Source organism: Cydia amplana, chromosome 19 (assembly GCF_948474715.1).
Source record: "Cydia amplana chromosome 19, ilCydAmpl1.1, whole genome shotgun sequence".
In the NCBI taxonomy this organism is placed as follows: Eukaryota; Metazoa; Arthropoda; class Insecta; order Lepidoptera; family Tortricidae; genus Cydia; species Cydia amplana.
Window position 1 is genome coordinate 8,854,288 of NC_086087.1, and position 22,100 is coordinate 8,876,387.

Below are 22,100 nucleotides of genomic sequence, written 5' to 3' on the forward strand. Positions count from 1 at the left end.
GATGGCATTTAGAAACGCGGGATGTAACACCAAGATGATTTCAATATTATAGGTCGAGAAGAGGAGCGCTTCGTTGACACTCATGGACTTGTTGTGCCTGCCTTGAAGAGCATACAATTTTAAAATCTTGTAGAGTGAGCAGGATGCACTGATATTAAAATTATATTGGTACGAAATAACCTTTCTGAATATTCATCCTGATATGTTATCGTAAATAATTAATGTTATATTTATATAAATATGAGAGTTTTTAAGATAACATTGTCGCCGTAATATCATGGATGAGTTGACTGACTTAATTAAGTAGATTCAATTTTATCATGATGAAGATAAGAAAAAAAAACAGCCGACCGGTTCTACTTGCAAGAAGAACCGACTAATTGGAGGAGTGCCTTTATACGTTACGAAATAGTGCAAAATTCACATTTGTCTAATTATGGGGACCTGTTAAATTACAGTTACAAACTTACAATATAATAATAAAACTATCTGAGAGTTCTGACAGGAGGATAGAGTAGATAAAATCGATTAAGAATAAAAAATATAAAATAATTTAAATAATTTATTGTTTAACATAAAACAATCGTAATCTAATTAAACATATTTACTAACTTATTAAAAACTGGGATTAGGTCGAGTAAGTAACGTTTTACACTGGGGCAAAATAACTATTAGTTTAATTAATGCTAGTAAATGCACTGTTAATTGCGCTCATGTAGCGTTCTAGTAGCAATTACACGTGATTATGTGATACACTTTAGTGGCGCCAAGAAGTAAGCAAAATACCGGAAAATAAGTAATAACTGCAATAAACAAAAAATAAGGAAAGATGAAAACACGTTTTCTCATTCTCTCATTTTTGAGATAACGACCGCATGAAGCCGGTTTCTAAAAAAAATGCACTCTTAAACCGTGCGTATCGTACCGTGCGTAGAAATTTCTACCCTGAGAGTTCGTATCATAAAAAAAAGCGGCCAAGTGCGAGTCGGACTCGCCCATGAAGGGTTCCGTATTTAGGCGATTTATGACGTATAAAAAAAAACTACTTACTAGATCTCATTCAAACCAATTTTCTGTGGAAGTTTACATGGTAATGTACATCATATATTTGTTTTAGTTTTATCATTCTCTTATTTTAGAAGTTACGGGGGGGGGGGGGGACACATTTTACCACTTTGGATGTGTCGTTCGCGCAAACTATTCAGTTTAGAAAAAAATGATATTAGAAACCTCAATATCATTTTTGAAGACCTATCCATAGATACCCCACACGTATGGGTTTGATGAAAAAAAAATTTTTGAGTTTCAGTTCGAAGTATGGGGAACCCCAAAAATTTATTGTTTTTTTTTCTATTTTTGTGTGAAAATCTTAATGCGGTTCACAGAATACATCTACTTACCAAGTTTCAACAGTATAGTTCTTATAGTTTCGGAGAAAAGTGGCTGTGACATACGGACGGACAGACAGACGGACAGACAGACAGACAGACAGACAGACAGACAGACATGACGAATCTATAAGGAACGGAACGTTACGAACCCTAATAAATGGATTAGATTTGAAGGGATGTTTACAAAAACAACATAACTGCTTAGAGCGGTTGACACTTTTTAGGGTTCCGTAGCCAAATGGCAAAAAACGGAACCCTTATAGATTCGTCATGTCTGTCTGTCTGTCTGTCTGTCCGTCTGTCCGTCTGTCCGTCTGTCCGTCTGTCTGTCCGTCCGTATGTCACAGCCACTTTTCTCCGAAACTATAAGAACTATACTGTTGAAACTTGGTAAGTAGATGTATTCTGTGAACCGCATTAAGATTTTCACACAAAAATAGAAAAAAAACAATAAATTTTTGGGGTTCCCCATACTTCGAACTGAAACTCAAAAATTTTTTTTTCATCAAACCCATACGTGTGGGGTATCTATGGATAGGTCTTCAAAAATGATATTGAGGTTTCTAATATCATTTTTTTCTAAACTGAATAGTTTGCGCGAGAGACACTTCCAAAGTGGTAAAATGTGTGTCCCCCCCCCTGTAACTTCTAAAATAAGAGAATGATAAAACTAAAAAAAATATATGATGTACACCATGTAAACTTCCACCGAAAATTGGTTTGAACGAGATCTAGTAAGTAGTTTTTTTTTATACGTCATAAATCGCCTAAATACGGAACCCTTCATGGGCGAGTCCGACTCGCACTTGGCCGCTTTTTTAAGAACATTGTTAATCGTTTCAGGTGTCAACCACAGAACAAGTAGAATGGCGATGCGAGCAGGGTACGTGTCGCCGCCGGTTATGAGCAAACGCTCGCATGCTAGTACTCGCCCGCGCTGACCGAAAAACGTAAACATGCCTTTTGCGCCACAATAACGTTCAGATTAAGAAGCCAGACATCAAATCTGTCTAAAGGAGGCGTATCCATTCACCAGGCACACAAGTTTTTACTACCGTTGCGCTAGAAATGTGGAAATGTGGAGAGGAACGAGCGGCGACACCGGTTCCGATACTAACTGCGCGCGATAGCCGTTCTAACCTCTTTAATATGTTCTGTGGTGTCAACCAGTGTAGTCAGTTATGTTGTTTTTGTAAACATCATCAACATCTAATGAATGGATTAGATTTAATGCTGGAACCAAGTTTTCCGTCGGTAACGGTATTGTGTGACTTTCTGGGCACAAGTTTAACACATTCACTGCCACCGACGCACATGTGCGTCGACCGTCATACAAGTTTGTTCCTAGGCCACGCCCCCTGGCAGCGAATAAGAAGTAATATTGCTCCCGTAATTTTAGTTCAACAGCAATAAATTATTTACAGTACATATGGGGCTACTTTTCCGCACTAGTGCGTAAAATAGCACTTTTCGTGCGTATGTCGAAACTTTAAAGTGCCATATGTACTGTAAAACGTTGTTCGATACACGTGCGAATAGGTAATTCGCAACTCGTGTCGATTTAAAACACTCCCTTCGGTCGTGTTTTAATTTATCGCCACTCGTTTCGAATTTCCTCTTTTTCGCACTTGTATCGAAAATAACTATTACAGTACATATGGGGCTACTTTTCCGCACTAGTACGTAAAATAGCATTTTTCGTGCGTATGTCGAAACTTTAAAGTGCCATATGTACTGTAAAACGTTGTTCGATACACGTGCGAATAGGTAATTCGCAACTCGTGTCGATTTAAAACACTCCCTTCGGTCGTGTTTTAATTTAACGCCACTCGTTTCGAATTTCCTCTTTTTCGCACTTGTATCGAAAATAACTATTCTAAAATGTATTTATGCACTCTTCCAGCTAGTATATTACAAGGTTACCTCATATTTGACGCCATCATAATATAACCATATTCTACAACTCTTCTGACCCTTGGGCGTTATTATTTCTTCTGTCTCATAAAATGGCTCCTCCTTTTCCTTTACTATCTGGTAATCGTACGGATTAATAAAAAGCGACGGTCTCCTTAATGGTGTTGGTCGATAGTATGTAGGTTTATACCATTTAAACGAGTTGGTGTGTGGCAGCAATCGGTGATTCGGTCTCTTGGGCTTAAGCAGATTAGTAGGTTTGTATGGGTAGGGCTGAAACGTCGGAAGGTTATACTTGGTCGGTTGGTTCACGAAATACTCAGGTGGATATACTAACTGCAACACTGGGTCTATGTTGTTCAAGTTGGCTTTGCTGGGGATACTTTTCTTATCAGGTTCTTTGTGTTTTGGTTCATTTTCACGAGCCGCATGACTTTTGTTTTCGTTTTTGGTTTTACGCGCAGCATAATGTGTATCGCTAGGTAAGTTGGGGAACAGATGACTTGTTTCATTGAAAAAATCGGGGCGAATTAGATCTACTTTAGTAGGTTCTTCGTTAGCGGAATCATCTTTAGTAGGTTTTTGGTTATCGGGGCCAACTTTAGTAGGTTCTTGGTTCTCGGAGTGTTTCGATTGGTGTTGTCTGTACTGTTCTACGGTGCAGCCGGCAAGTTCATCCTGAAGATTGTACCAATCTTCTTTGATCATGTCCGAAGCCTTCTCTGCTATCATGATGATCGGTGCGTTGGTGTTACCGTTGACAATCTTGGGCATAATGCTGCCGTCTACCACGCGTAGATTTTTAACACCATAAACCTGAAAATATATTATTATTCATTAGATATTTTGATTTATTCTCGAAATTACAAATACAAATACATAATCTAACACTAACCCTTAGCCTGGGATCGACAACGGCGTCTGCATCGTCCGCCGGCCCCATAGCGCAAGTGCCCACAGGATGGTAGATGGTCAGCGTGTGGTGCCGCGCCACGCACTCCAGATGCTCATCGGAGAGAAACTCGTGCTTGGCGCACCCTGGAGTCCTGTTGGGGTTCGGGCGGGTGTTGAGGAGGCGGAGCGCTGGTTGCTCGGCTAGTGCTGCCACTATGCGAGCCCCCTCCGTCTGGAAATACAGATTTATCGTATGGCATATGTACATGTCACTAGATTACATAAAAAAAGAAAACTTATAGCTAGAATTTGCCCTTCCCAGGTACGCGATTGGTTCTTCTGACAGGATCTTAAAATCGTCTACATGGCCTGTGTATCTAGTAAGAGGGCATTCCAGAATGATGTGGTTGAAAAAAATACAGATATAGTTACATTAAGTATACAATCTTACACATATCGACATAGTGACATAGAAACAATATAGCTTTTAAGTGCTTTCAGCACTGTCAGCTCTAGAGAAACCTAACTCCTCTTGTATATAATAATAAACGTGTAAAATGTTCTTAGTAGGTACGGTCAAGTAAAATATATCACATTAATTTAATACCTATATTTAGTGTCAATTTCGTGGACAAAAATATATTAAGAAATTAGTAATACTGATATACCAAACACGTATACCAAAGGTAATGTCAATGTAAGCTGACCTTCAAATGATGATTGTATTTATTTTATACTTGTTCTATTTTTCTCTGAGTACGGAAAATACGTATGTAATACGTTTTTAGTCATTGTTTATTTACAATTTCTCATAAAAAATATTCTACTTACCATAACTTTGACGTCGTCTGGGTGACTATAGTAATTGGGATATATACGCGGCGGCGAATAAGGATTTGCATCCTTCAGCTTCAGGAACCCCTTACTTTTAGGTCGCAGCAGTAAAGGTACGACGGAAAACGAAGATTCGAATAAAATATCCTCGTAGAGTTCGGCGTAGGTCTCGTCCGTCAATCCGTTGGCCCTTTTGCCAAAAATACCTCCATCCATATTATCTGCTGTTGGAGCTATAAACAATTGAATATCTGGATAATCTACACTCGGATCCTGGTACTTGGTATTTACAAATGCCATCGCTTCTGCTTCCATCATACTATATAGTTGTCCTGACTTATGTATTGAAAAATCAATTAAACTGCCAATACTAAATGCACTGTACAAATTGAAGCAATAATCAGTTCCGTTCGTGTACGGATTATCAAAAAGAAAAGAGTTGCCGCCCATAGCAACATGATCTTGAAGATTCTGTCCTACACCAGGGAGATTTACTATTGGATGAATTCCTAGCTCTTTTAAATGCTCGGCGTCACCGATTCCTGACAACATCAATAGTTGAGGAGATTGTATGGCACCACTTGATAAGATCACTTCTCTTTTTGCTTTTACAATCTTTTGAATTCCGTGTTTTACAAATTTGACTCCGTAGGCTCTTTTATGTTCGTCAATGAGTATTTTTTCCACTAATGAATGCACACTTACATGTAGGTTGGGCCTTTTGGCTGCCGGTCTTAAAAACGCTTTTGCCGCGCTGCATCGGAGACCTTCGCGCACAGTTGCATGTGATCGTGTAAATCCGGTCTGATACTCTCCATTCACATCCAAAATATTGTATCCAAGTTCCTGGCCCGCTTCTAAAATTTTCTTCGTTATTGGCTGTTCGTACCTAAAGTATTCAACTGTAAGCCGACCCCCAGTAGAATGGTACGGGTTATCCTTGTATTCAGGAATGGCCATATTCTCCGATTTTAAGAAATATGGCAAGACTTCTTTGTAAGACCAGCCTGGGTTCCCCATCGCTTCCCAGTTATCGTAATCGCGTTTGTTTCCCCTAATATAAAGCATCGCGTTTATCGCGCTGGATCCTCCGAGTACCTTGCCGCGCGGCCACTTACATCTCTTATCCACCATACTTAGACAATATTCCTCACTAGGTTCCGTTACAAATTGCCAATCTATGGAAGATGTTTGAAGAACAGGGAACATCACTGGTACCTCTGACAGGACATTCTCATCTTGTCCGGCTTCCAGTAACAGCACACTCCATTCAGGGTTCTCTGAAAGTCGATCGGCTAAAACGGATCCTGCAGAACCGCCTCCGACTATGATGAAATCGTAGCATTCGTATAGGTGTTCGAAGGGATGGTCCCTCACGCGATGCTCTGCGTCTTCGATGTCCGGTCTGTACAGATGGATGGCCATGCGGAAGATGATCATAGCCCCGAGACCCGGCAGCAGACTGAACATTATCCTTGTGTTGGAGACGAGGGGCTTCAGGGACGGCGCCCCGCTGCTCGACATGGTGGACTACTTTGATGTTCACTGTTACACCACTAATATTAAAGATTAATTAAAGGACCAGTCCTTCCCAATCAATACCCAGGTATTGATTGTATTTTTGCACCGTTTACAATGACGTCATCGAATACACACTGCACAGAGTAGGTAATGTAGAACCGGTAGAGGGTTAGAGTAGGTAATACTATAAGATGTACGGTTTAATAAAGTTAGAGTTCTGGAACGGTAATAGTATAATACTTATTAGATATATTGTATATACGTATATATCGTAGAGTTAAAGGCTTGATGCTACTAGATCTGATAACTCAGATCAAAGTAAAAGCTTTACGCGCTTGTTAGTCTTAGCAACACTCGTCATGATTGGTGTGGTTAACTTTATTTTGGGGTCCCGATATGACTGTTTAATCTTTTTTGTTATTAAATACATCCCGATTCCCGATTATCCCGAACAGTTATAAAAGTGAACGCAACTGCATACTTGAGGCCGAATAGACTCGCGATTCAAATTTAACCTTTTGGACGCCAATGACCGATATATCCGCACCGTAGGTTCAACACCAAAGACCGATTAATCGGTCACAGACCACAGAGAATCAACGTCGACCTACGTGCATATACATAAAGTTCAACTTCAGTTTTGACAATTCAATGATGTGGCGTCTGAGTGACAGCTTTTGTGTTTGACACGGCGTGGAAAAGGTTAACAATGTATCATTAGGCATAAGTGCGAGCGAGATGACACGATTACATTTCGCACACACCAATCAGCGTGAGCGATCGTCAACTTCATATAAAAAACAGTATTAAAACCTTAACAAATAGTTAAAACAGAATCGGACTAAACTAGAGTTAATTTTAGCAATAGTTACTAATAGGTAAGTATTGCTAGAATTAATTACAGCTTTTAATTTATTATAATGTTATACTTATATTATGGTACTCTGTACCGTGTGTATGGTGCTTGCGTTTGCATCCTGCACTGTCTCCTTTTACAATGCATTAAAGCATTTCATTGTTTCATTTGACCCGAATTGTGAATGAGCCGGCATTTAAACGATAGCTAATAAGTATATTATAATCACAACATTACAAATATAATATTTTGTATTTAGACAATGTTGTTAGGTACTACTAGGTACTTAAAATTGTCTATAACTTGTAATGGATAAAATTTTATGAGTCTAGACTGTTTATCGGACAGCTTGACGCCAACGTACATCCACAATCAATAATGGTTCCTTTTAGGGTTCTACGGAACCTCAAAAAGGAAAAAACGGAACCCTTATAGGATCACTCGTGCATCTGTCTGTCTGTCCGACCATTATCTCCGAAACGACTGGGTCTAACATTTTGAAAGAAATACACTCAATATTTCTTTACCTTCTTAGGTAAAGAAAAACCTATTAGAAATTTGCAGTCAAGCGTGAGTCGGACTTAATGTACGGAAGCCTTGGAATGCGAGTCCGATTCGCACTTGGCCGGTTTTTTTGTGTTAAAGATACTGAACATGAAACACGAAACGAAAACGAATTGAGAGTTATTTTTGAGTTGGTTTAAAATAGCACTTTAGCAGCACAACACACAAGAGAAGGATTTTTTTTTTCGAAAAAACCTACTTGATCCGCCATTACCATGGTCGGGTTAAACTGACAAGGAAGGGTACCCAACTGGCCGGCTCCGATTTGATTAATTTTTATAGATGTTATAGAGTAGTCTAAAATAACGGACACGTATTTTTTTAGCTGCCCATACTTAACTTCCTGGGAGAAAACGCTCTAACTTCTATAGAGAGTTTTGTTCAAGAAAATTGCTAGTTATAATTACTTGTTTGAATATAAGTTTGAGCCAAAATAACAAAATACGTGTCCATTATTTTTTCATATTCTCCAACATATATTCAAACCAGTAATAACTAGCAATTTTCTTGAACAAAACTCTCTACAGAAGTTAGTGCGTTTGTCACTTTTCAGTACTTTGGAGGCCAATTTCTCCCAGTAGAGTGAGTATGGGCAGCTAAAAACAAATACGTGTCCGTTATTTTAGACTACTCTATAACATATCTAAAAATTTATCAAATCGGAGCCGGCCATGCAGTTGGGTACCCTTCCTTGTGAGATGACTTTTCATACGAAACTGAGTGCCTACCGCGAACCCCGTTCGACGTGTTGCCTCTCTGTCGCACTTGTAAATTCGTACGTAAGTGTGAGAGGGAGGAAACACGTCGGACGTGGTTCGCGGTAGGCCCTCAGATACTGATGTCGGGTCATGATAATCATGACCCGACATCAGTATTAGTTTCGTTCATGACATGATTGGCGACGTCTGAGGTTATCATTGTTTATGTTGGGGTACCCAATAAGTCAAGTTTGATATAATTTTCAACAAATTCAAAGATATATACCGTACCAAATTTCATCTAAATCGGTTCAGCGATTATTGATTTCCCATGCAAACTTCTAACCCCCTTTTTAGGCACCTGTGTTAGATAAAAATAAATGTTCAAAAACGTACGCCGCTGGTAAATTATCCGCCCGTAAGAAATACCTATAACATGGAGGTACCTAGTTATAATTTCTCTCGAAATGTAATTGATGTTCAAAATAAATTTAAGACATTACTTTAAATAATGTTTATAATAAAACAGAAGGAATTACATATTTTTAACTTGACACAAAAAATAATCACTCAAATCTAATATCGATATTTTCCTTCCTTTAACCCAAGGGTCTCTTTTTTACCTGAGGTCCATATTGCGCCTCAAAAACATTCGCGCGGGCCACCGTCGGTGCATTGGGGTAGTTATCTGGTTGGTGCTGTTAGGGCTGAACCCCTGGAGCCTGGCTCCCGCGGGCCGGACGCTTTGGGTGCCGGCGGGCCGGATTCGAACGCGTCGCGGGCCGGGGTTTGGAGAGCCCTGCTTTAACCAATGTTCTTTGATCATGTCACTGCCCTTTTCACCGATCATGATGATGGGAGCGTTGGTGTTGCCGCTCACAATCAATGGCATGATGCTCCCGTCGATGACGCGCAGCCCCTTCACCCCATACACCCGGAGCTGGTCGTCCACCACCGCGTCGGGGTCCCAGTACGGGCCCATCTTGGCGGTCCCCACCGGGTGATACACCGTCACCGTAAGCTGCCTTACCATACACTCCCAGAACGCATCACTGTACAGTGGAATATTTTTGCAAGCAGGAACAATGTTAGGATTAAACTTTGACTCGAATTTCTGCATAGCCTTTGTTTTCGATAGAGCATACACGAGCTTTGCTCCTTCGACCATGGTTTTTATATCCATATCATTTTTATCTGTGAAATAATTTGGGTATAAAAGGGGAGGGTCATAGGGGTGGGCGCTTTTTAGCTGAATGCGGCCTCTGCTATAAGGTCTCAGCAACATAGACATAATGGACCACGCCGGCACGGTGACCGGTGCAAAAACCGCATTAAAAAAATCTGCAGGAATTCCTTGAATCGACCTAAACTTTCTTCCATTATCATTACCTATGGTTCTAGTTTGAAAATGAAACTCAATGTCGGGACAATCATCACTCGCGTTTGCATATTTGGTGTTAACAAACGCTAATCCCTCAACTCCTCCTAGGATAGTCATAGGTCCTCTCCCATCAGCAGCATAATCTACTAAGGTGTTTAACGCGTCGATATCAACATTAACAGCTTCTTGTCCGTCTTCACACATTAAGTAGTCGAGCCCTCCGGCAGCTGGGTGGTCTTGCAAGTTATAGCCGACTTTTAAATTTTGTATTACAGGTATTTGGTGTTTAGTTAACTCTTCAGTTGGCCCTATGCCAGATAACATTAACAGCTGAGCTGAATTAATTGATCCAGCTGATAATATCACTTCTTTCCGGGCTCTGACGCGATAGATCTTGTTGTTCTTGAGAAACTCGACACCAAATGCGGTTTTTGTTTTGGGGTCAATTAGCACTTTAGTTACAAATGAGTTTAAAGATATGTCGAGATTCGGACGATTTTTAACTGGCCTTAGAAATGCTTTGGCAGTAGAGCACCGACTGCCGTTTCGCACCGTGCCCTGAGCGATCATAAACCCGGCTTGCCTTTCACCATTGATGTCTCTATTCTCGTACCCTAATTCTTTTCCAGCTTCGACAAAATATTCAGTCAAGGGTGTGTGAAAAGGAGCCTCTGATACAGTTAAATATCCCCCTGTGCCATGATAAGGAGTTTGCGCATAAACGGGGTTTTGGTTATCTTCTGATTTCTTGAAGTAGTATAGTACATCTTCGTATCCCCAACCCTTATTGCCCAAGGATTCCCATGTGTCGTAGTCTCTCTTGTTGCCCCTCAAGTAGAGCATGTAGTTCAGAACGGAGCTGCCACCAAGTACCTTTCCACGTGGCCAGAAGCACCTACGGCCTTCAAATGCTGTAAATGAAATCAATGTTAAATGAAACTAAACTAGTACACAACATTGATTCTGTAAAAAAAATCCCATCAAAAACATTACATGTAAAAAGGTGCAAGTCTCGCAACGCTTTTACTACAAAAAAGTTTTGAGATGTAATGTGAAACCAAGTCGGTTATTTTAATCAGTGCCAGGGGGTGTTATAACCGTATCAATAAGATATCTTTAATTTGAAATACATATAATGACTTGGCCATCGGCTGCATAATGATATAATGACATAAGGATCATCGTCACCTATTAAAAATAATTCTAATTGAACATAACGCTAGCGCTAATTGCAGTTTGAGCATTACTTACACATATTTACGAGTACGGTACGAGTAAAGCATTATGTGCGATTGCCAAGTCATTATATGTATTACGAATTAAAGATATCTTATTGATACGGTTTTAACACCCCCTGGCACTGATTAAAATAACCCACTTGGTTTCACATTACATCTCAAAACTTTTTTGTAGTAAAAGCGTTGCGAGACTTGCACCTTTTTACATGTAATGTTTTTGATGGGATCTCATCTCTTTTTGTAGGCAGTCCTTCTTTTCGGGTACTCATACCCATACTATGTATACACATATCATAACTAAACACATCTTCATTCATACTCACATCGTACATCGTAGTGTACCTTTACTTTACCTACTATTTGTAGGAACTGCAACAGTAACTTTGTAATAGCATATATTTATATGGGACACAGACAAGACATCCTCTAGACTGGGCATAGTAACGCTACCCCCTCTGCCACTTATACGGTAGTTTTACTCCATCTTCGAGTCAATCCCGTGCCGTGATTGGTCCGTGTCTTTGGACGGACCAATCACGGCACGGGATTCGCTCACCTCGTCCCCCCGCACCCCCGTATTTTTGGCAGCATCAGTTTCATGAAATAATTGCTCTAATCTCCGTCTAGAGGATTACTAGTCTATGATATGGGATTACAAACTTACTTATGCAGTTCTTAGATCTTTAAAACGTGACTGATTTTGCAATATTTTTAGGTTTTCTATGGCTTGATAAGCTGAAAACTACTTATGTTTAAAATTTGAAACTTGTGGGTATGCTAGAAGTATGAGATCGAGAATGATGATCGGTAAGTGAATGAGTGAGTGAGTTTGTCAGTGTCGAAACTAAGGAACTTTGACGTACAATAATTCTTAAAGTACAAGTTCAAATTTAATTTTTTTGAGAATACCTATATCTAAAGCATGTTAAGCCCTATATGTCACTGAAAATTCAAGGTTCTAGCTTCAGCCAGCACAAAATTACAGGACGTCGAAAATGGCCTGAATCGCTTCGAGAAAAGGATGGTACTGCCGTGCCTCTTTGTTTTGCTCGACTTGGCGGGGGCACTGCTGTGCCCCCAGATACCATGTTAAAGTATATGATTTATTTTATTTAAATTTTTAAGAAACAGAAACGTCTGCTATTTAAGCTTAGAATAAATTTAAAAGTGGAAAAAATACTGTCTTGGGTGAGACTTGAACTCACAGCCTCTGGATCGATACTCCAGTGCCATTTGAGCCACCAAGACCTCAAACATTTTAATATATCTATCTATCTAATACCTTTAAACGAGCAATTCTTGTTTATTTATATATATATATATATATATATATATATATATATATATATATATATATATATGTAGTACCCAAACTCGTCAAGAGATGGCGCCACCTCCGAGATAGAACGCGCTAACGATGTGTCGACGTAGAATCATGACCTCCGAGATGCAAATTACCGATCGATGTCAAACGCTAGGAGCGGAATAGTGCTTGGTTGGCTGCATTCAAGTTATTGAACACCTTCCAACATTAATCCTGCGAACTATTGTAATAACAGTGCGGTGTCTCTGTCGAAACGCCTACTGAGGTTACATTAGCTTCGATACGTATCAGTTTAATTGTAATAACGTTACTATTGCAATAAATAAGCCGACTGAGATAACTACGTTGTTTTCGTCTGCGGAGAGTAACCCTTACTACAGTGGCGTCCAACTCGGGCTCGAACGAACCCAGATACGTGGTTACACGACTCGGAAGGAAAACAACTTATCCAGTGAAAGCTCTCCGAGGGAAAATTGAAGACAAGATGTCTGTCAACCTAACTCAGGAGCAATTCCAGCAATTATTGGCCAGCATAGGAAGTAATCGGAAAGGCAGTATGACGTCATGCAAAGCTACTTATAACGGTAAAAAGGACAGAGAGACAGTTGAAGCTTTTCTTACGGCGGTGCAAGTTTTCAAGAAGCTTGAAAATATAACCGACAGCGACGCACTAGCTGGTCTACCTTTAATCCTGCGAGACGAGGCTGCAGTATGGTGGCAAGGTACCAAGAACATCATCACTACATGGGCTAAATTTGAAGAAGCACTAAGAAACACGTTCGCTCCAAAGAAACCCGTATATGAAATTTATTTGGAAGCTTGCGGGACCAAGCAAGGCCCAGGAGTCTCTACCGATGATTTCGTCACAAAAAAGAGAATGCTGTTCTCCGAACTTCCCAGCGATGAAGCCCTTAATCAGAAGCAGCAGCTTAACATAACTTATGGGCTGTTAAACCTTAAAATTAGGGAGAAAGTCCCTATAGAGAAAGTTAAAGACTTTGATGACCTTCTCAAGCAGGCACGCAGCGCTGAAGCTTTACTGAAAGAGAAAGCACTGGGGGAAGGGAAGAAAGAAAGCAGCGATAAAACTTCTGATGCCTCCAAATCAGACACTTCGGTCTCGACACGTGCGAAGAAAGCATCTCGATGTAATTTCTGCAAGAAGCTTGGCCACGTCATAGAAGAGTGTAGAAAACGCAAAAAGACAATGGAAGCGGGTAATGGACAAGCGGATACTGTTCTGCCAACATCAAGCGATGTGAAGTTTTCCTGTTATGGGTGCGGTGCACCAGGGGTCTATCGCAGTAACTGCAAGATATGCTCTAACAAGCCCAGTGATTCGCTTGAGAAGAAGGGCACTTTAGGATTTTGTGCTATAAATATACAGTTAGAGATGCGGTCTCGTCCAATGGTGTTTCTGGAGGTCAATGGCGTTAAAGGTAAAGCCTACGTGGATACTGGAGCTAAGATTAGCGTTGCATCATTGGAACTATATGGGTTACTAAAAGCGCGTGGACAGATTTTCTATGAAGAAATGGCTACAGTGACCTTGGCGGATGGGCTTCCAAGACTGCAAAGAGTACTAGTTTTCGAGGCTGAAGTTGACCTTGGTGGTCGTCGTTTACACGCCCCTTTCATCGTCCTACAACAGTCCCATGACAACCGTACGTTGTTAGGAATCGACCTTATGCAAAAGGCTGGCATGATTTTGAATATCGCACAGTTCACGTGGAGCTACATAGACCAACCGCACCAGGAGTTTGAACTATACCAAGAGAGATTTATCATGTTCACGCAACCAGACGCGACTGCTCCTAAGGCCACAGTTGCTCCTAAAATCGCATTTTCTTCCAAAATCACAGATGCTCCTAAAATCGCAGTTGCTCCTGTTGATATGGAACGAGGGAAGAGACAGTTAAGGCAAGCAATTGCTGCTGACGAAGCAGTGTCTACAAAGGCTGGAGAAGCCGCATTGCCTTCGAAAATTAACTGCTCTGAAGATAAACTTCTTTTCGATGGATATTCACCAAGAATGGAATACATGATGCGAGATGCCATAAAGAATATTGAGGAAGCTGAATACAACTTATCTCCGCACACGGCCACGCTCTTTGATGATGTGGGTCTATGCGCCATAGATGTATCTACCACTATGGATGAAATACAAGCAGCACAACTCGACGGTTTGCTTCAAGAGTTTAAAGATATATTCGAATCAAATGGCAATCCAGTGAATGATGTGGAACACATAATCGATACGCAGAATCATTTGCCCATATCTGTCCCTCCTTATAGGCTGTCCGAACAAAGGAAACAAATTTTGAAAGCTGAAATCGAGAAGATGTTAGCGGATAAAGTGATCGTGCCCTGTACATCTCCGTGGGCCGCGCCAGTTGTAATGGTTCCGAAGCCAAATGGGAAAGTACGAGTCTGCGTAGATTACCGAAGGTTAAATTCCATTACGGTGCCGGACACATACCCAATCCCTCGCATCGACGACTTACTGCAGGAAGCAAAGTCCACGGCTTACATGTCAGCCTTAGATTTAAAGGCTGGGTATTGGCAAATACGTGTACGAGATTGTGACCAAGCAAAGACTGCTTTTATAACGCCTTTCGGAATTTACAAGTTCCTAAGGATGCCCTTCGGACTTCGGAATGCTCCGTCGACCTTTCAGAGGTTAATAGACAGATTCCGTGTTAGTCTAGGCCGTATCAAGCTACTTGCCTACTTAGACGACTTGATCATCTTCTCCACGACATTTGAACAACATCTGTCTGATCTAAGAGATGTTTTCTCCAAGATGAGGGAGTATAACTTCGTTGTCAACAAAGACAAGTGTCGCTTTGTTTGTACCAGCGTAAAATACTTGGGTCACCTGATTACTCCGGACGGTCTGCAAGTTGATCCTGAGAAAGTGTCGGCTATTGTAAATCGACCTCCCCCGACCAACGTGAAACATCTGATGTCTTTCCTGCAGACCTGTTCCTGGTACCGGCGGTTCATAAGGAACTTTTCTGACATCGCCGAGCCACTCACGAAACTCACGAAAAAGAGCGCTGTATGGACGTGGGGTCCTGAACAAGAGAAAGCGTACAAAGAGTTGAAAACCTATCTCACTTCAACCCCAGTACTTGGGCAACCAGACTTTACCAAAGGTTATACTATCAAGACAGATGCGAGTAATTACGCACTGGGAGCGGTATTGGTACAAGGTGAAAAGGAAGAAGAACACCCTATTGAATACGCGAGTAGACTTCTAACATCGGCAGAACGTAACTACTCGACAACAGAGAAAGAAGCGCTCGCTGTCGTGTGGGCCATCAAGAAGTTCGCGGGTTATATTGAGGGAGCCCCTGTTACAATTGTCACCGACCATCAGGCCTTACAGTGGCTGATGAAGCTGAAATCACCGACCGGTAGACTCGCTCGATGGGCTCTACAGCTTCAGGCTCAAGATATCCACGTTAAATACGTCCCAGGACGAGTCAATGTTGTAGCAGATACCTTATCAAGACCACCATGCACGGAGGACACCCAAACTGAATGCGGCGTGTGTATGGTCACGGTTGACCTGCGACCACGCAGCCCTGCTGAAATAAGGTCTGAACAACTTAAGGATGAGAGACTGGCTAAAATAGTACAAGCATTGGAGGACACCCAAGGCAATGAAAACGCCATATATTGGAGTAGCAAGGGCTACTTGATGAACGACGGCCTTCTGTATCGTCATAAATCAGACTCGAATTCGGATGAGGCACAACTAGTTGTACCGGAACACGAATGGGCTAATGTGTTGGCCACCTATCATGATGACCCTAAAGCAGGTCACTATGGTGCTGATAAGACGTTCCAGGCCATATCACGTAGATATCATTGGATTGGCATGCGGAAGTACATTGAGAGCTACGTTAAACTCTGCATCAAGTGCCAGCGTTACAAGCCTTCTAACTATAAACCGGCTGGACTCCTACAGACCCATGCACTAAGTCAGCGGTTCGAAGTGATTTCGTTTGACCTCTTTGGGCCATTGCCTCCTTCATCTGACGACAAAACTTGGATCTTCATCATCGAAGACATAAACTCACGTTGGGTAGAACTCTTCGCATTGGAAGATGCTACAGCGGAAAGATGTGCGATGATCCTAATAAACGAAGTCTTCCTTCGTTACGGGTTCCCTAGAAGGATGATCAGCGATAACGGGCCGCAGTTCGTCAGTGCCATCATGCAACAAGTTTCCTTCTGTCTGAAGATCAAGCATGCCTATACGCCCGTATATCATCCCGAGGCGAACCCCGTAGAAAGAAAGAATCGGGATTTAAAAACACAGTTAGCAATGATTATTGGACAAAACCATAGGGAGTGGCCAGACCACCTCCCCAGTATCAGGTTCGCCATGAACACCGCGGTCTGCAAGTCGACGTCCCTCACTCCAGCCTACCTGACCTTCGGGCGACAACTGAGAACGATTGATGACAATTACAATGACTTTCGGCAAATAGTACTCTCGGAAAACTTCATACCAGAGATAACACCGAAGTTGTTGCAACTAGCAGACACAATGGAGAAAACTAGAGAAGTGCAAGAGATAGAAGAGGAAAAGAGGAAAGAGGTGGCAGACCAATCCCGTCAGACTAGGCCAGATTACGTTGAAGGTAACATGGTTATGGTGTCGCTACACCCACTGAGTTCCGCCAATAAAGGCATCAGCGCCAAGTTTGCCCCGAAGAGAGACGGTCCGTACCAAATCACCAAACAACATGGACCTTCTTCATATGCAGTCGCAGATCCTTCGAACCCTGATGTGTGCCTCGGAATCTACCATGCTTCAGCGCTGACACCCTACACGGGCCCAGCCAATGAATTACCTATTCCCGCTCAACCTTTGAGGAAACGAGGACGACCACGCAAGGCTACCCAGCAAGATCGTCCCACACGGGGTCGTGGCCGACCGAAGAAACAGTGAGTTACCCTCGCTGGGGCATCTCGGAAACAAATGGGGGGGAATGTAGTACCCAAACTCGTCAAGAGATGGCGCCACCTCCGAGATAGAACGCGCTAACGATGTGTCGACGTAGAATCATGACCTCCGAGATGCAAATTACCGATCGATGTCAAACGCTAGGAGCGGAATAGTGCTTGGTTGGCTGCATTCAAGTTATTGAACACCTTCCAACATTAATCCTGCGAACTATTGTAATAACAGTGCGGTGTCTCTGTCGAAACGCCTACTGAGGTTACATTAGCTTCGATACGTATCAGTTTAATTGTAATAACGTTACTATTGCAATAAATAAGCCGACTGAGATAACTACGTTGTTTTCGTCTGCGGAGAGTAACCCTTACTACATATATATATATATATATATATATATATATATAAATAAACAAGAATTGAATTTCGGGGATCTCGAAAACGGCTCTAACGATTTCGATGAAATTTGCTATACGGGGGTTTTTGGGGGCGAAAAATCGATCTAGATAGGTCTTATCTCTGGGAAAACGCGCATTTTCGTGTTTTTATATGTTTTCCGAGCGAAGCTATTATTACCCAGATATTAATTTTATTATATGAGTTACATAACATGTATGAACTTACCCAGACAGGAGTTCTCATTGGGTTCTGTGTAGTATTTCCAATCTAATTCACTTTTTTGCAAGTATGCAGCTAAGATAGGAATATCGGATACTTCCGTCTCACGGCCGCCAGCCTCCAGTACCAGAGTTTTCCAATTGGCAATCTCGGATAGCCTGTTTGCCACAACGGAACCTGAGAAACAGTACTTTATAAAATAAAATAGAATTTATGTGTGAATTAGTTAGGTTTCCTGAATGAATGACATAGTTATTAAAACATTATAAATAAAACACTTTTAGCGTTTGTGCGCAAAGAGAAGAGTCGTGGAATGTATGTTGCCCAAAACATTCCACGACTCTTTCCGATCAGACTCTAAGACCAAATTGGTAATATATGTCGCATTTTGGTTAGAAAACGATTTGAAGTTTTTTCTTGCTCATATTCACTAAAGCGCTCGTAGTTACGGCCTTGTATAATTATATAGTTATATACAGACACTGGAGTAGACAAAATGGGATCTTTTTAAAAAGGTCCTCACATTTTAACGATTAATCTTTGCTCTTATAGAAATCGGAAAGCATGATGATGTCACTAAACTTTCCACGTCTAAATGATTTGAAGTGGATGAATTCTTACCAGCAGAACCTGCGCCTACGATGATGAAGTCATAATCGGGAAGGAGTTTAAACTCATCGATGCCGGTCACGCAACCCTCGGGGTCACACACATGATATTTGTGGAAATTGAAGAAGTGTATAGCCGCCATCAGTACTGGGATGTAGCGAGATGACTGGAACACAGTTTTTTACCCCTTATATGCCTAGAACTAGGTTTTGGTCTGAACTCTTGAGGTTACAGGCCCTCCATAAGGTTTCAAATAATTTACACAATAAGTACTATTGAAAACGGGGTAGTTCCCCGACACTCGACAGTAACACCGTGCATAACAGGCGAACCCGCTAGAGGGTAGTTGGCTATGCTGTGTGGATAGACCATTAATTAAATTCGCAGCACGTCAGAAGTACTCCCATGAAGATGGCACGTATAACTGTGCCAGTATATGGGGAACCATTAAAACATACCCCGTTTTTAATAGTACATAGGTACTTAGGCCCACTTGCACCATTCCACTAACCCGGGGTTAGCCGGTTAAACCATTAACCAAGTGTCAAATTGTACTGGTAACCATGGTAACTACAGGTTTAACCGGTTAACCCCAGGTTAGTGTAATGGGGCAAGTGGGCCTTATAGGTTAATAAAATAAAGTGTATTGGGACTATTGGGACCAACCAGTCAAAAAAAAACGTATTCAAAAACTACTTTATATTGACACCTAACTTATTTAAGTAAATAATGAGTCTGCAAACTACAGTCCCAACCGGAAGAAAGCATGAAACTGGTCAAAATTGAAGTGGAAATAACTTATCAAGTGGGGGTTTCCTCCCCGTTTTTGCAACTTCACCACCTTTTGCAAATTTTTATATTTTTTTTGAAAAGGCATTTAGACGTTTTATGGATAAAAATTACAATAAATATAGATACTTTTATTTATTAAAATTCACTACAATTGCTGCCTTTGCAGTATGTTGAAAGAATCCGGATGGGACCATTGAAATTTGTTGTAGAAATAAGCCGGACTACATAGTTTGTTAATTTACAAAATTTTAGTAAGTACGTATGTTAAGTAAGTATGTTAAGTACGGCCTGTCAGTTGTTCGGAACTGTCAACTTTTTGTTCTAACTGACAGGCCGATACCGTCCGGCGGACTGTTAATCAGTGGGCCCCTTAAGTAATGTCCATGGTCTAATAAAACGTGGTCTTCTCTTCCCAGAGTGTCACAGGCCTACGTCACATTAACATTGCCACTTTATTTCAACATAACATGTTACATGGGTACATTATATTATATCTGTGGTTAATAAGTTAAAATATTTCTTTATAATTTTATAATTTTCATTTATACGTATGTTATCTTAAATTTTACAATAACAAGTCATTTTTAATTATTCGTTAGCAATATCTTCCGATTCACGAAAGAAATTTCAGACGTTCGGGTAATTCTGTTTACACTACTGGCAACACAGGATAGCGCTGTCACATTTGACAATCCGCCATTTTGTCCCTGACGTCATCCTTGTCGAACGCGTGTTAATTGCTATTTCCTTCTAGCTCAGTGTCAGCAGTCGCAGTGTTTTCCAAACTTTTCACGTCGTAAGCTTGGTAATTAATGTTTTGTTACGAAGATGGTTGGCTGTATTCGGAACTGTAAGAGTAGGAGTGAAAAGGACAGTATAGATTTGTTTTATTTTACTATGTTTCTACATGAATAACTTAAAATTAATGCCGTTAAAATAATTTTCACCGTTGGTTAAAATTCTCCCACATTTTAGAGTTTGAGACAGGTTCTCAAACTCTAAAATGTGGGAGAATTTTAACCAACAGCATGATGACGTAGGCCTGTGACAGTTAGGTCATTCGCGAATCTCGGAAGAGAGTACCAGGCGGAGTATATTATTATACCATGGTGATGTCTGAACACTTTACTGCTAACATACAAGGTCTATATAGGTATGCATTTAAGAACTCTTGTTGATTTGCCGAATACGAGTAATATATAAATACTAGACATTCTTACACAAATTGATTAAGCCTAAGTAAGTAATATTAGTCAAAGTAATGAATATTTTCATACCCTCATAGCAGCAGTGATCGCCGCGCAGGCCAAGTAATCGGGCCTGTAGAGTAGCCCGCTCATGGTGCCAATCGAGATTCAGTCACTACACACATATGTAAGAAAAATCGTGAACATTTCGTTTAAATGGTTTTAATTAAATACCACTCAGCAGACAGACATGATTACTATTTTGAGGTAGGTGAGGAGGAATTACATGGTAGATTGGTAGTCGTACATAGATACCACACGGTACTGTTGAAATTAGGATTACCTAACTACTTTGATTTAGAATATGTGACGTTATCTATGAAAAGGGACCTTATTGTCGATGGCGCTTACGCCTTTGTTAACGATGCTCCGATATAAATACAATGCCGCGCGACGCTGAGCGGCGTAAGCGCCATCAACAATAAGGTCCCTTTTCATAGTTAATGCCCCGTATTGAAACTACTACTCACAATACTTACATCTAAAGTGTTCTATGGAACTTGCTAACTATGTAAACAAACCGCCATATTGAAACTGTCAAAACGTATGAATTTACTAGTGACTTTTGTTTACATACCTAGTTAGAAAGTTCCATAGAATGACACTCTACACTGCACATATACTTATTATAACGTCACATTGCACAACTAATTAAACGTTAGAACCATCACCAGTGAACTGATATATGACGTAAACGAAAACATGCAATTTTGACGCACGTTAAATCAATATGCGTCAATCTACGAATGCCCAGTAGGCAGAACTAATTAATTTAATTGTTTTTCTTAGACTATTTAAATTATGTGTAATTTTTAATAGCTTACCTTGTTTTCTACCAAATATCTATGAAAACTGTACGTGACTCGTGCTTTATATTGTTTCGGGCGCGATTGTGTAAAATTTTTAGAGTTCCGTACCTCAAAAGGATATTATTATTGTTGTTGGGGGTGTTGTGGGCCTTTGGTTGCCACTTCGACCAAGCTGTGATCTATTGTGACGGCCCTTTAAAGTTCACTACCTACTAATGCCCGTTGAATCCAGGAAATTCCAGATTCTTTGGGCCGTGATGCTCTATACCTCATAGGGTTCCAGTATGTGTCGCCCTAGGTAGGTACTTGTTTTGGACATTAGTAGTCCGCAGGAACAGAGAATGTGCATAGCAGTCTCCTCTGACTCCTGGCAGAACCTGCATGTCGCATCTTGTGTTTTCCATATTTGGAACATGTGTTGGTTCAACTTGCAGC

The 22,100-nt window shown here is 40.9% G+C and overlaps 3 protein-coding genes across 4 annotated transcripts in view; 1 reads left to right on the top strand and 2 right to left on the bottom strand.

The window, feature by feature from the left end:
• LOC134656893 (flotillin-2) overlaps positions 1-22,100 on the top strand; it is a 384,591-nt gene that overhangs the window by 252,611 nt on the left and 109,880 nt on the right. The window lies entirely within an intron of this gene.
• On the bottom strand, positions 3,303-6,609 carry LOC134657088 (glucose dehydrogenase [FAD, quinone]-like). Its single transcript, XM_063512641.1, has 3 exons — positions 5,031-6,609; positions 4,201-4,431; positions 3,303-4,121 (listed from the first exon to the last, which is right to left on the bottom strand). Exons 1-3 carry the CDS (start codon positions 6,555-6,557, stop codon positions 3,303-3,305), a joined length of 2,577 nt encoding a protein of 858 aa, XP_063368711.1. The 5' UTR covers positions 6,558-6,609.
• Positions 9,292-20,952, bottom strand: LOC134657076 (glucose dehydrogenase [FAD, quinone]-like). The gene is made up of 4 exons (XM_063512628.1): positions 20,887-20,952; positions 18,830-18,983; positions 18,215-18,385; positions 9,292-10,964 (listed from the first exon to the last, which is right to left on the bottom strand). The coding sequence occupies exons 1-4, from the start codon at positions 20,947-20,949 to the stop codon at positions 9,292-9,294; spliced, it is 2,061 nt and encodes a 686-aa protein (XP_063368698.1). The 5' UTR covers positions 20,950-20,952.